The sequence below is a fragment of the Macrotis lagotis genome, chromosome 1 (assembly GCF_037893015.1).
Source record: "Macrotis lagotis isolate mMagLag1 chromosome 1, bilby.v1.9.chrom.fasta, whole genome shotgun sequence".
Lineage (NCBI taxonomy): Eukaryota > Metazoa > Chordata > Mammalia > Peramelemorphia > Peramelidae > Macrotis > Macrotis lagotis.
Genome location: NC_133658.1, coordinates 45,088,506 through 45,103,773, shown reverse-complemented (window position 1 = coordinate 45,103,773; position 15,268 = coordinate 45,088,506). Strand labels below are relative to the sequence as shown.

Genomic DNA, 15,268 nt, shown 5'->3' with positions numbered 1-15,268 from the left:
TAGTAACATTGATCTAAATCATTCTTAGTTGTTTTCTAAAATTTTCTTTTCCCTCTTTTTTCCTAGGAGAGAAGTTAGTAGATTTCTAAGGCTTAACCAAGCCTTAACTTAAAGTTATGGTAGTGGTCCATGAAATAAAATTCATAATGAAGTTTTCATTCCCCTTTCTCTCTCCCAGAGATTTGATATCTGGGGAGAAAATGGTACTAATGAGACTTTAATGAACTACTATCATAGCCCAATTGAGTTCAACCCCCCCAGGGTGTTGGAGGAAGACAGTTTTCAAATTTTTCTCATCTTCAAATTGTTACTGAACTATAACTTTCCTGAATCTTGGCTATAAATGGGCCTCCCTCAAAAGTCTAGGACTGAAAATTCCTTTGTCACTTATGGAATTGTTGTACTATGAGGGGCAAGAAAAGTCCCCACAGACCAGAAAGGGACTTTTTGTTTACACATTGACCAGTCTGTCTGTTTCCCTTTAGGTACAGTAATCATTAGTCAGAAGCTGTTCTACCATGTTGAGGCAAGCTGTGGTTAAGCTTATTCAGGGGCCTTTGCGCCAAGCCTGCTGGTCCAAGTGGGGTTGGAGGGAACTTCAGCTAGATCATCTTGTACCTGTCACATCACTTCACAAGGACAATGCCCTTTCTGAGAAAAGGAGGTAGGTGTGGCTGTTTACCTCCTCTCCTATGATTAAAACTTATCTTTTCTGATTCAGGGAAGTCAAAGCCATCTATAGGCCCCTTGCCTTAGAAAAAGAAGGTCTTGTTAGCTGTATTAGGAGCTAGTTCTCATCTATCACTTAAGGAAATCAAATTCCCTTTCTTCCCAGGACCCAAATTAGCAGTTTGAGACTACACAAAGTTTTGTTTTGATAATGGCCCTGTGATCATTATTGTCCCTAGAAGGAGCAAGTGTTTGTGGCTTTTTCTTTTCTGAGCAGCTACTTAGGAACTTCTTTTTCTCATGCTTAGACATTATGTTTCTAATCCTATTGCCAAACCATTAAGGACGTCTTTAGGAGTATCTTGATGTAGTTTTAAAGAGAAATAACTAGAAAAAATGAAATTTTTCCCCTAACCTGTGAAAAATTGGTTAACCCAAATTGCCGTTGTTTGAAATGGAGTGTCATAGAATACCACACCTGGTTTTGAGAAAATTGCTAATGTGGTATAGCCAATAAATTAATGGCTAGAAACACAGACTTCAGATGAGAATACTCAGAAAAACTGAAACCAATGACTTTTTTCTGCCATAAAACCTTGGGTAAGTCACTTTACTTCTTGCTATACTTTCCTTATCTATAAAATGAAGGGATTATGCTGGACTCTTTCTAATCTTCTAACTAATTTTGTGACTCAGGCTTCTTCACCTAAAAAGTGTATACTTCTGTCTTAATTTTTTTAAAAGTTGTCTTATGGTTTTTTCTTTATAATGTTTTTTTTTCCCATTTTGATTTGATTCTTCTTTCACAGCATGATTAATATGGCTTCATGTTTAACATAGTTATTATACATGTATAACCTACATTAGATTGTTTTCTGTAAAGGGAGAGGGAAGGGAAAAGTAGTAGGGAGAAAAATGTGAAACTTAAAACCTTGCAAAAAAAATGAGTGTTGAAAACTATCTTTGCATGTAATTAAAAAATTACAGTACAATAAATATTCTCTGGTAGATTAGGTCAGCATGATATGATTATATAGATTCAATCATTGGACCCTACAGTTTAACACTGCAAGCCTGAATTAATATGTCTTACTATAGTTGAAGGCTAAAATGATCTTCTAAAGGAGGACCTCATTCTCTGTGATTTTTTTTTTTAGGTGGTTTTTTTTTTTTTGTAAGGCAAACGGGGTTAAATGGTTTGCCCAAGACCACACAGCTAGGTAATTATTAAGTGTCTGAGACCAGATTTGAACCCAGGTACTCCTGACTCCAGGGCTGGTGCCTTATCCACTACGCCACCTAGCCGCCCCCTATTCTCTGTGATTTTGAAAGAAATATGAATTCTAACTAGGATTTTTCTGCAGACAGGATGGAATTAAGAGTAATATCCTATTTTTCTTAGTGGAGAGAACTTCCTTTCAGAGAATATAGGAGAAAAGAACCTATTAGAAGTATTCTTGGTTTGAACCAATTTGAAGATTGATCAAAAGAGAAACTTTTTTGGGGGGGAGCGGACCTCAAACTCAGCCCTAAGGTTCCTTTTACCTTACTTTCTTGATAGGTGCTGAGAACTAAGTAGTTTCTTGTATTTTCCAAATCATTATGTGTGTTTGCTTTTTTTAACCAACTGCTTGTTTGGTCTAGATTGTGCTTAAGTGACTAAATTGTCAAGTGATAAGTTTTCTGGTGGAAAACTGCTAGAGTGAGTGTGCCTGAGAAGTAGCTATAGAGCAGAGTATGGTAAGGGAGATACTCAGGGCTCACTTCTCCCGGACAGCTGTCACAGTGAATTTTGTTATCACCTTTCCTCAGCAAGCTGAAGAGACATTTGAAGGTTGAGACAGAGCTCAGTGAGAAGCAGCTGAAGCCAGGCCCAGCCACCAATCACTGTACCAAGCATGGGGTGCCCACTGACGAGGAGAGCCTGGATCCACATGTGAGTTTCCTCTTCCCCAGCTCACCAGTGTTCAAGCCGGCCACTTCTCTGATCCTAGTCAGCTAGATGAGGCAGGATAAACAATAGAATACAGTTCTTTTCATCTGTTCTGAGAAATCCTAGTGAAGAGTGGCTCAGAGAAATAAGCAACACAAGAACTTTTTGACTTGTCTGGTCCCTTGTGGTATTTTTAAGTGCATTGATTGATTGATTAAATGAATTAATGCACATTTTTAAGCAGTTATGTGACACAGTTATGTGACAAGTCTTGTACTAAAGTAAAATGTGGACAATGGTGTTTATTTTATTGGAAAGAAGAGGACAGTTGCAGTGTGTATGTCTATGTGTCTGTTTGTGTCTGTGTGTGAGTGTGAGTGTTTGTGTCCTGTAGTAATTAGCCGAAAAAAATGATGTTCCAAAATATTTTTGTTAATCCACACAAACTGAGTTCCATGTGAATAAACTTAACTCTGTTTTCCTCTAAAAAGATGAGTGTAGGCAGTTTTTCTCTTGTCCTATATATTGAGAAATAGTTCTATAAATGAACCAAGACACAAGAACTTTTCAGAGTGTGAGCCAGTGATTTGTAGAAGATCTCAAGACCAAAAAATGAAAATGACTGGCAATGTACATATAAGATGGAGAGAAGAAAGTTAAAAAGGGGAAAAACACAAGCTGAAGGAGCAGGGTAAGGCTATACGTTTTAGACCTGAAACAGTGACCCTGAAATCTGAAAGCATGCCCAAAGTCATCTGTTGGAGAAAGAAGCCAAGAATTGCTGATCTTTGGAACTATGCCCCAAATGCTTTAAAACTGTGCATACTCTTTGATCCAGCAATACCACTGCTAGGTCTGAACCCCAAAGAAACACAAAAAGGGTAAAAGGACCCTTCATGTCCAAAAGTAATTATAGCAGCTCTTTTTGTGGTGGCTGAGAATTGGAAATTGAGGGGATGCCCATCAATTGGGGAATGACTGAACAAGTTATGGTACATGAATGTGATGGAGTACCATGATATTATAAGAAATGACAAACAGGACAATTTTCAAAAATTATGACTTACATGAACTATTGCAAAAAAGAGTCAGGAAACATTGTATACAGTATCAGCAATATTGTATGATCATCAACAGAAAATGACTTAGCTATTCTCAGCAATCCAGGGATCCTAGACAATCCCAAAGGATTCATACTATCCACCTCCAGAGAAAGAGCTGAAGAACTGAATGTCTTTCTCTTTCTCTCTCTCTTTCTTTTGCTCTTTCTCTTTGTCTTCCTCTCATTTTCTTTCTTCTTTCTTTTTCTCTGTATTTCTCTTTTGTTCTCTTCTTTGTCCTTACTCTTTCTTTCTTTCTTCCCAGTCATGTACAAAATGACTAAAACAGAAATGTTTTACATGATTGTACAAGTATAACCTATATTGAATTGCCTTCTGTCTCAGGGAAGAGAGAGGGGAGGGAGGGATAGATTTTAGAAGTCAAAACTTAAAAACAAATTCAAATGTTTAAAAAATGTTTTAATGTGTAATTGGGAGGAAATAAAAATATTGTTTTTAAAAAATAATATATTCTTTGATGACCCCATGAATGTGGATGGTGAAGAAGATAGAGACCTTGAACACCTACTAGAATAGAACCAAATTGAGGGCAGGGACTGCCTGACTTTTGGATTTGATATCTATCCCCAGCATTTGGTATGTAGTAGAAACTTAGGTAGTATTTGTTTATTGATCACTCATGATATGAAATTTGATTTGAATAAAGGTAACTGAACTGGGTTCTCTTCAGTAGGGACAGTTTTTATCCTTAATTCAGGCCTTCATCACCTTTCACCTGGACTGCTGAATGGCTTGATTGTCTTCCTGCTTCTAGTCCCTTCTCCAACCAGCTCACCATCCCATCTGCACATTATTCCTAAGACAATCACTCCACAAGCACTTAATATATTCTGATCACTGGGGATAGAGATTCAAAAGTAAGACAGTTTCTCCATTCAAAGAGTGCTTCATCTATTGAAAATATGTGTTCTCAGAGAAGTAGAACATGGATAAATATGAAATGTGTCTGTACATGCGTATGTCTGTACAGACATCCGTATGTACAGACTTATTTCATATTTCACAGTACTAACATTAAGAGAATTGGGAAAGGCCTTGAAGGAAGTGGCATTTTAGATGAGGCTAGAAGGAGGCTCGGGGTTCCAAGGGACTAAAAAAAGAAGGGAGAAAACAGTCTCTGTGAAGGTGTGGAGGCTGGAGGTAGAATGCCTTGAGGGGAGGGGTCCAGGTTGGCTAGGCAGGGATGAAGAGTGTGCAGCTGCCTGGAAAGATGGGTGGAGATGCCTGGGAAAGGCTTCTGGTGCCAAATGGAGCAACTTCTGTTTTCTCCTAAAGACAATGCCCATGTCACTCTTTATTTAGATATCTTTGGGTGCCCTCTTGCCTGTAGCATTAAATACAAAATCCTCAGTCTGACATTTCAAGCCCTCTAAAATCTGGCTCCTCCCAACCTTTCCAGTCTTCTACCACATCACACCTTTTCATGTTCTTTCTCCATAAATAACACTCTTTTGTCTCCTCCCTCTGATGTGCTTCATCACAGCAATATTACCAGATCCGCAGCCAGGCCATCCAGCAGCTGAAGATGAGGGGAGACAACCCCTACCCCCACAAGTTCCATGTGGACACCTCCCTCACCCACTTTATCAAGCAGTATAATCATTTACAACCAGGGGACCACCTGACTGATATCACCTTGACAGTGGCAGGTAGGTCACAGTACACACAGTACACACTTCCATTCTGGAAGCTTCTAGTTAGAGAATGCCCATACTAGTGGGCTTGGAATCAAGAGGATCTGAGTTCAAATCCAGCCTCAGATACTTACTAGCACTGTGACCCTAAGGAAGTTCACTGCTTGCCTCAGTCTAACTCAACTGTAAAATGGGGATAACAGTAATACCTTGCTCACTATCAAATGAGGTGATATTTGGTTTTGTTATTTATTTGTTTTTCAACAACATGGTAATTTTCACCAATCATGTTTTTTTACAAGGTTTTCAGTTTTGCATTTTTCTTCATCCCATCCCTCCTTTCCCTCCCCCGCAATAGAAAATAATATAGACTCTACATATGCAATCATATTAAACATAGATTCATATTAATAAGTAGTGAAAGAAGAATCAAATCCAAATGGAAGAAAAAAACATTAGAGAGAAAATGATGATATAATACCTAAGACAATTTTTAAAAATTGAAGATAGTAAACTTTGGTCTGTATTTAAAGACCACAGTTGCTTCTCTGGATATGGATGGTATTTTTCTTCCAGGTCTTTTAGTGTTGTTCAGTGCTGAAATGAACAAGTCCATCATAGTTGATCATCTCACAGTGTTGCTATTAATATGTATTATGTTGTTCTGCTTCTGCTTACTTCACTCAACAAAGTCTTTCCAGATTTTTCTGAAGTCCCATCCCTCATGATTTCTTATAGAAATAAAGTGTTCCATTACATTCATATACCATAATTTGTTCAGCCATTCTGCAATTGATGGACATTCTTGAGGTCATATTTATGGAAAAGCATTTAGCACAAGGTCTGATACATCATAGGTTTATATAAGGTTTATTCCCTCTTCATTATAAAGTTTGCAGTGGCCCAATAGAATGGACACAATAGAGAATGTCCCTACCTTAGAGAGCCCCTTACGTATAAAGGCTAATTTGGGGAAATTAGCTGTCTGCTAGGAACATCCCTCTTCTTCTTCTTTGTGAAGAAAAGGGAATGCTGAGATATCAGATGATGGTAGGAGAAGTGAAAAAAGGTCTGTGAAAGAGAGATCTCAACCAAGAGTTGGTTTTATGAAAAAAAAACCCAATAAAGTAGATAAACTTTTGGTTAATTTGTTAAAAAAAAGAAATTTCTAATATCAAAAATGAAAAAGATGAATTCACTTACAATGAAGAGGAAATCAAAGTAATAATTCAGAATGATTTTGCCAAGCTGTATGCCAGTAAATTTGATAATCTAAGTGAAATGGATGAATATTTACAAAAATATAAACTACTCAGGTTAAAAGAGGAAATTAAATATTTAGATAACCCTATCTTAGAAAAAGAAATTCAACAAGCCATCAATGAACTCCTTAAGAAAAAATCTCCACAGCCAGATGAATTCACAAGTGAGTTCTACCAAATATCCAAGGAGCAGTTGGTTCAAATTCTATATAAATTATTTGAAAAAATAGGTAAAGAAGGAAGTCTGCAAAATTCCTTCTGTGACACCAATATGGTGCTGATACCTAAACCAAGAAGAGTCAAAACAGAAAGAAAATTGTAGACTAATTTCCCTAATGAATATGGATGCAAAAATTTTAAATAAAATACTAACAAAGCAGTTACAACAAGTTATCACTAGGATAATACACTGTGATCAAGCAGGATTTATACCAGGAATACAGGGTTGGGTTCAATATTAGGAAAACTATCAGCATAATTGACTATATTAATAACAAATCTAACAGAAATCATATGATTATTGCCTTTGACACAATACAGCACCAATTCCTACTAAAAATACTAGAGAGCATAGGAATAAATGGACTGTTCCTTAAAATGATAAGCAATAGTATCTATCCAAAACCATCAATAAGTGTTATATGCAAAGGGGATAAGCTAGAAGCATTCCCAGTAAGATCAGGAGTGAAACAAGGATGCTGTTATCACCACTATTATTCAATATTATATTAAAAATGTTCGCTTTAGCAATATGAGAAGAAAAAGAATTGAAAGAATCAGAAGTGAACAAAACTCTTATTCTTTGCAGATGACAAGATGGGATACCTAAAGAACCCTAGAGAATCATCTAAAAAACTACTAGAAACAATTAGCAACTTTAGCAAAGTCTCAGGATATAAAATAAATCCACGTAAATCTTCAGCCTTTCTTTATATTACTAACAAGATTTAACATCAAGAAATAGAAAGAGAAAATCCCATTTAAAATAACTTCAGACAACATAAAATACTTGGTAGTTTACCTGCCAAGGCAGAGTCAGAAACTTTATGAAAACAACCATAAAACACTTTTCACACAAATAAAATCAGATCTAAATAATTGGACAAATGTCAGTTGTTCATGGGAAGGCTGAGCAATACTAAAAATGATAATTTTACCTAATTACGTATTTAGTGCCTTACCAATCAAACTTCAAAAAAAATTATGTTAGTGAGCTAGAAAAAAATTGTAACAATTCATTTGGAGGAACAAAAGATCAAGAATATCTGGAGAATTAATGAAAAAAATGCAAAGGAAGTTCTAGCCCTACCAAATCTAAAATTATATTATAAAACATTAGTCATCAAAGCTGTTTGGTACTGGCTAAGAAATAGAGTGGTGGATCAGTGGAATAGACAAGGTGCAAAAGTAACAGCAGGAAGTGACTATAATGATCTACTATCCTGCTTCTTGGACAAGAATTCACTCTTCAATAAAAACTGCTGGAAAACTTGGAAGATAGTTTGACAGAAACTAAGAATAGACCAACATTGGGGGCAGGCTAGGTGGTGCAGTGGATAGAGCACCAGCTCTGGAGTCAGGAGTACCTGAGTTCAAATCTGGCCTCAGACACTAAATAATTACCTAGCTGTGTGGCCATGGGCAAGCCACTTAACCCTATTGCTTTGCAAAAAATATATATATATATTAAAAAAAAAGAATAGACCAACATCTCACACCCTATAAAGTGCAAATGGGTGCAGGATTTGGACATAAAAGGTAATATTATAAACCATTTAGGAGAACAGGGAATAGTTTACCTGTCAGATCAATGGAAAGGGGAGCAGTTTATGACCAAAGGAGAGATAGAGAACACTAAAAAACAAACTGGATAATTTTGATTACATTAAATTTAAAAGGTTTTGCACAAACAAAACCACTGCAACCAAGATGAAAAGGAATGTAATAAGTTGGGAAGCAATTTCTATATCTAATGTTTCTGACAAAGGGCTCCTTTCTAAAACATATAGCGAACTGAGTCAAATTTATTTTTAAAAAAAGGTCATTTCCCCATTGATACATGGTCAAAGGATATGGAAGGGTAATTCTCAGACAAATCAAAGCTATCTATAATCATATGAACAATTGTTCTAAATCATTACTGATTAGAGAAATGCAAATTAAAGCATCTCTGAGGTATCACCTCACACCTCTCAGGGAAAATGTTCCTCTGGTACCTCACCCCTCTGGGCCTTGCTCTGACCCTTTAACTTTAAGATCACATGGCAGGCGGGAGTGAGACAACAGGGTTTTTGCTACTTACAGGTCGTGTCCACGCAAAACGGTCTGCAGGGAAAAGGCTTGTCTTTTATGATATTCGAGGGGAGGGAGTCAAACTACAGGTCAAGGCCACATCCGGGTACGTGAAGCTGCCAGCCCAGCTCATGAATTTCCCAGTCCTGTTCTCCAAAACTATGGTAAGGTAGAGTTGAGTGGGGTTGAGGAGAGCAGAGCTTGGTACACTCACTTAACTAGAATTTCTGGGATGCATAGCTGGAGAGATCATAGTTGCAGAAAAAAGAATCCTGCCCTCAGCTGGTTTTTGATGATGATAATGGCTAACAGTTATATAGCATTTTAAGTTTTATAAAGGGCTTTGCAAAGGCTCCAAGGTTGCAATCTTATTTTTTTTTTTAGAATTTTACTGAGAAACCCAGGGTGAGAACACAGGTCATCTTGAATTGGGCTACTGTGTACTGAATTGGTCCTCCCTTCCCCTCAGGAATTATAAATCAGAAGAAGAATTTTTTCACATAAATAGCAAACTTCGCCGGGGAGACATTATTGGGGTTCAGGGGAATCCAGGGAAGACCAAGAAGGGAGAGCTGAGCATCATTCCCTATGAGATTACACTCCTGTCACCCTGTCTTCATATGTTGCCTCAACTTCATTTTGGCCTCAAAGACAAGGTGAGATCCTAGTGTCTTCTTCCTCCAAATCCAGCTCTTTTTAAGGCTTATGTTGTTCTTTTACCACCTCTCAGTATTAACATTCTTTGACCTTTGGTCTCACATGTGCATATCATGTATCAGGATACAGTGGCTTCCTAACTTCTGTGTTTGTTTCTTAAAGGAGACACGTTATCGTCAGCGATACTTAGATTTGATCCTGAATGACTTTGTGAGACAGAAGTTCATCATCCGCTCCAAAATAATTACCTACATAAGGAGCTTCCTAGATGAGCTGGGCTTCCTGGAGGTAAGGAAGAAGTTTTTGTATTGTGTATTCAGGCATTCCCAATGAGTACATTCCCCTCTGTTCCCTACTCCTCCATGACAGTTGCTGTTTGTCAGTAACCCCTAATTCCAGGTGAATATCTTCCCTTCTTTGCCATTGTCCTGTGACTTCCAGAGAGGCAGTCACACAGGGAGTAGGGATGCTGCCTTGAGGAGATGTTTAATGGTCATGGTAAATGGTTTAGCCTGATTGTCTCATGGAATAGGCAATCCTTACTGTAAGGTTGGAGGCATTGTAGCCCTTTAGTAGGAAGTAAGAACCACAATCTTATGACAAACACTTCTGCTTGGATCATGATTTTTATTTCCTAACTCGAGGAATGATAAGCTTAGAATAATAACAAATGGTACCTGCCTGTGCTCTGCTTTGTACTGTGATCAAGTTTCTCTTTCTCTTTCTAGATTGAAACTCCTATGATGAACTTCATCCCAGGAGGAGCTGTTGCCAAACCCTTTGTCACCTACCACAATGAACTGGACATGAACTTGTTTATGAGAATTGCCCCAGAGCTCTATCACAAGGTCAGAAGAACATCACCCTCCTTCTTTAGTGAAAGGATTGGCAAGTCCTGGGCAGCTCATGATAGAAATCAGCTTGACTAGAGTGGGTTGGAGTTATGCAGATAGTTCCCAGAGCTGTATTGCCATCATTCTTGTCTCTCTTGAGCTTAATTTTGAATCACTGACTGCCTCATGGACTTTTCAAATGGATGTCACTTATGCACCTCAACATGTTTAAAACAGGACTCATTATCTTTCATCCTAAGCTCACCCTTCTTCTGAAGTCTCTATTTCTTGTGAAGATTTCAGCATCCTTTCAAGCATGCAGATTTATTACTTTAAAGATATTCTCTGTCACCTCAGAATCCAATCAGTTGTCAAGTCTTTTAATTCTTCCTCCAAATCTCTCTCCCATTTGTGCACCTCTGTTTATACAGTCTCCTCCTTGATTTGGGCCTTCTTGACCTTCTCATAGGCCTCTCTACTTCAAGTCTCTTCTCTCTAATCCATCTTCCACACACTTATCAAGTGATATTTCTTAAATATACGTTACTCCCCCATTCAGAAAACTTAGTGATTCAATATTGCCCCAGGATAAAAGGAAAACTCTGCGGGGCATTTAAAGTCCTTTACCTTCTCCAGGCTCATCACACATGACTCACCTTCACCCATTCTTTGACTCTCAATCAACTTGCTGACTTTGTGTTCACTGTCCACATTCCATCTTGTCTCTGCATAGGCCCAGAATCCCCTTCTTTTCTTCATCTGTATCCTGGCTCTCTGGCTTCTGCCTTACTCCTCCACCCCAATTACCAGGTCTGTATTTTACATTTAATTGTCTACATGGTATTTTTCCTGACAAAATCTCAGTCCCTTGGGGACGGAGCCTGTTCAGTTTTTTTGTTTAGGAGTCCTCAGAACCTCATATTGTAATTCACAAGAACCATTAGATAGGGGCGGCTAGGTGGCACAGTGGATTGAGCACTGTCCCTGGGGTCAGGAGGACCTGAATTCAAATGCGACCTCAGACACTTAATAATTGCCCAGCTGGGTGACCTTGGGCAAGCCACTTAACCCCATTGCCTTAAATAAAATTTAAAAAAAATTTAAAGTTATTGGGTAAATTCTTGTTGATTGTTTCATTGAACGAACAGAAAATGAGAGTGAGGACAAGAGAATGATGTCTAGAGGAAGGAGGAAGAAAGATAATTCCTTTTATGGTTTTTTCCTTAAGATCTGGTGCTGCTGCTTTTTCTTGATAGCTTAGTTCCTTCTCTTGTCTTTGTGGACACTAAATGTGAAATGCACATGTTTGCTGCTATGTCTTTTTCCTTCCTTAGAGCTTATTTTGGGTTTTTTTGTGTGGGGAATTTGCCTTTACTTGTGTATTTTATCATCTTAGGTAATATCTTCAATTCAGCATGCATTTTTAGAGAAAAGGATGATACATATCAAATACTGATTCAGTGCCCATACAGTAGTCTTCTAGGTGTTTGAAATACTACTTATAGTTATGCTGGAGTTTATAAGCAAGAGTGGGGCTTATGCATGGAAGATTTTTATTAATTATTGAAAATCAATTTTATTCCAACATTTACAATGAGATTTCAAATATTTAAAGAAAAAAGAAAATAAGAAAACAGTATAAACAAAACTCTTGTACAGCTAGCCATAAATTTTTGTGAATTACCAATTGTTTTTAAAGATGTCTATTGACTTTAATACAATACTAATAAGACTGTTATTTCTGTTCCCTTTTCTGCATTTTCCTCTCTTTTCTCTCTTGCTAGTATTGACTTTCTTTGCATAATTTCTGAATAATTTTTTTGTTTCTTTTTTTTTCACTCTGCATCTTTTCACATAAATCTGGCCATTTAAAAAAATTCTTCATCATTATCATTTCATATAGTATAGCATCATAGCAACATTCCATTGCATTCATATATCAAGAGGTGATGAGGGCTTAAACTGATGGTATGACTGCAATTAAGAGAGAAGTGAGTGGATATGAAAGGTATACTGGAGGTAAAACTGACAAGACTTGGCAACTAATGAGATATGGGGATTGAGAGAGAGGGAAGAATCAGCTTTTTCACAAACAATAGGACACATTTTAGTTTTCCATATTTCTTGCTGTTACAAATGGCAAAATATTTTTGTACCTCCTTGGAGTATAATTAATGAGAAAACTAGATGAGTAGGTATAAATATTTTTGTACTTTACTTGTATAATTTCATATTATCTTTCTGAAAAGTTCACTAAGTCATAGTTCTACCAGAATTGTATATATCAATACATGGTTTTGTCTCATAACCACACAAGCATTGTGTCTTATCATCTTTTATTATCTTCTCCACCTTGAAGGATATAAGATGGTCATTCAGAATTGTTTTAATTTGCATTTTTTAAACAATTATGCATTTTGAATGTTTTTTCACATCATCATCATTGATAATTCGTTTCTTCTATTGAAAATTTCCTGGTTGAATTTTTACAACCTCCTAACTAAGCCTTCCTATGACTTTTTTTCCTTTGGATTTAGATGATAGTGGTTGGCGGCATTGACCGGGTTTATGAGATTGGACGACAGTTCAGGAATGAAGGAATTGATTTGACTCACAATCCTGAATTCACAACCTGTGAGTTCTACATGGCCTATGCAGACTACCATGATCTCATGGAGATCACCGAGAAGATGGTTTCAGGTAACCTTCCCCGCTGCCTTTGGCATTTGCTCTCAAGGGCTTATACCCCATTTCAGGGAGAAGGGGTATGTGGGATTTTGGTAGACCCTCTTTAAGGAGCAGGTTTCTCTCTCAGGAATGGTGAAGACCATTACAGGAAGTTACAAGGTCACTCTCAAGGGTTTATACCCCATTTCAGGGAGAAGGGGTATGTGGGATTTTGGTAGACCCTCTTTAAGGAGTAGGTTTCTCTCTCAGGAATGGTGAAGACCATTACAGGAAGTTACAAGGTCACCTATCACCCAGATGGTCCAGAGGGCCAGGCCTACGAGATTGATTTCACCCCACCCTTCCGGAGAATCAGCATGGTGGAGGAGCTAGAGAAAGCTCTTGGGATGAAGCTTCCTGAGACCAGTCTTTTTGAAACAGAAGGTAAAGATATTATCCCAGGTTATGTTTCTTCTTGACCTTGATCATCAGATCAGAACCTGTATTGATGTCATTGTTAAAGTGTCAATGCTTTAAGGTTTACAAAGCCCTGGAGCTCTCCCTCTACAGGGATTTTGGAGCTCTCCCCCTAATTTTGTATATTTGGATTACAGAAACTCGTAATATTCTTGATGACATCTGTGTGGCAAGAGATGTGGAGTGTCCCCCTCCCCGAACTACAGCGAGGCTCCTTGACAAAGTAAGTGATCTCGAAGTTCTGGTCCCATGGGTCCAAGGATGGATGGCTGCTGTTAGAGAAAAGAATCCAGCTCAGTCTTCAGAGGACTCAAACCAGATAGTAGGAAAAGCATGAGCCAAATATTCAGGCATTTTGAAGCCTTCCTTTGGGTGGTGATTTAGGATTGGGACTAGGAAAGCATCATTCAAACTCCTTCTCTAGCAATGTGTCCTTTATTGTTCAGCTTGTAGGTGAGTTCCTGGAAGTGACCTGCATCAACCCCACCTTCATCTGTGACCATCCACAGATAATGAGCCCACTGGCCAAGTGGTAAGAGATAGCCTGGCTCTCTTGGAGAGGATATGTTCTACAAATTCATTTATTATAAGAGTTTACAACATACCAGACTAGTTATATGCTAGGAACTGGGGACAGAGACACAAAAAAGAGGTAGTCTCTGCCTTTCAGGAGCTTGCATTCTATGGGAGGAAATGGGGGAGCAGAGGGAAGGTTGAGGAAAGATACTCCAGACTGCTGGATTCTTTACAAATGTCATCTCATCGGCTCCTCACAACAACCCTGTACCATACAACATGTATACAGATATGTCAATATAAAGGAATTTCATAAAGATAAAAGGGCCAATACCTGGGAATCAGCAGCAGCCTTATAGAGGTGGTAACACAGAAGCTCTGCTTTGAAAAAGGTGGGCAAGGCTCCCTGGTGGAATTAAAAGAGGGAGGCATATTTTAGGTGTGCTGCCACATAGTAGGTTGAGGAGAGGGAAATATCACAGGCATGGGGAGAGTTACTCAGTTGGAAACAGGGACTATGGGAAGGAGGATCATAGAAAATACAGTTGGAGAGGGATGTTGGAGCCAGATTTTTGGAACACATTTAAAGGTCAAGGTAAGAATTTTGCATTTTACTCCAGAGGCAACTGGAAGCCACTGAAGATTTTTAGTGAGAGACATGTGACTTGGTCAGATCTAAGGACCACAAATTTGACAGCCTGTGTGGATTGAAAAGAACAAGATGAGAAGTAGATAGATCATTTAGAAGGCTATTCCAGACTCTGCCAAGGTGATGGCAGTCAGGCTGGGCTGGAAGGTCTGTGTATTAAGCAGCATCCTTTCTGCTCTCTGTCCTCAGACAATTCCCAAAAGGGCATCCCTCTTGTTCCCTGCCTGCCTAGTTTTCCTGCCTCCCGTGTAGAGCTGCCCAAGGACCCCTGGGATGGCAGGGCTCCCCACTTCCCAGTCTTCTTGGCCAAACTGTAGACCTTGTCAGAGGGGAGCCACATCGAGATCTGTTTTACTGAGGGAAAATGACCATTATCAGGGGAAACAACTGGACAAAGTTGTCCATCCCTATTAACTGCCAAACAACAGTCACATGGCAGGCAGAGAAGTGAAACAACAAAACTCCATGAGGAAGAGACAAGAAACAGCATGGGCCACTCAAGTCAAACCACTACCTCCACCTTCGCTCCCTTATCCTCTCAGACCTTGATAAAGACAA

At 38.5% G+C, this 15,268-nt stretch overlaps 1 protein-coding gene across 5 annotated transcripts in view; it reads left to right on the top strand.

Moving 5' to 3' along the window:
• LOC141497149 (lysine--tRNA ligase-like) overlaps positions 1 to 15,268 on the top strand; it is a 31,504-nt gene that overhangs the window by 2,698 nt on the left and 13,538 nt on the right. For 4 of the 5 annotated variants that reach the window (XR_012471239.1, XM_074199799.1, XM_074199807.1 and 1 more), the window contains exons 2-12: positions 486 to 664; positions 2,482 to 2,605; positions 5,207 to 5,372; positions 8,924 to 9,017; positions 9,381 to 9,567; positions 9,731 to 9,856; positions 10,297 to 10,416; positions 12,939 to 13,101; positions 13,339 to 13,512; positions 13,683 to 13,768; positions 13,992 to 14,077. Coding sequence is in view for 4 of the 5 variants with exons in the window: in XM_074199799.1 (XP_074055900.1) it covers positions 519 to 664; positions 2,482 to 2,605; positions 5,207 to 5,372; positions 8,924 to 9,017; positions 9,381 to 9,567; positions 9,731 to 9,856; positions 10,297 to 10,416; positions 12,939 to 13,101; positions 13,339 to 13,512; positions 13,683 to 13,768; positions 13,992 to 14,077 (1,472 nt within the window). In the remaining variant the exon portion in view is untranslated. The remainder of the gene's footprint in view (positions 1 to 485; positions 665 to 2,481; positions 2,606 to 5,206; positions 5,373 to 8,923; positions 9,018 to 9,380; positions 9,568 to 9,730; positions 9,857 to 10,296; positions 10,417 to 12,938; positions 13,102 to 13,338; positions 13,513 to 13,682; positions 13,769 to 13,991; positions 14,078 to 15,268) is intronic. The other variant, XM_074199822.1, reaches the window with a different exon arrangement.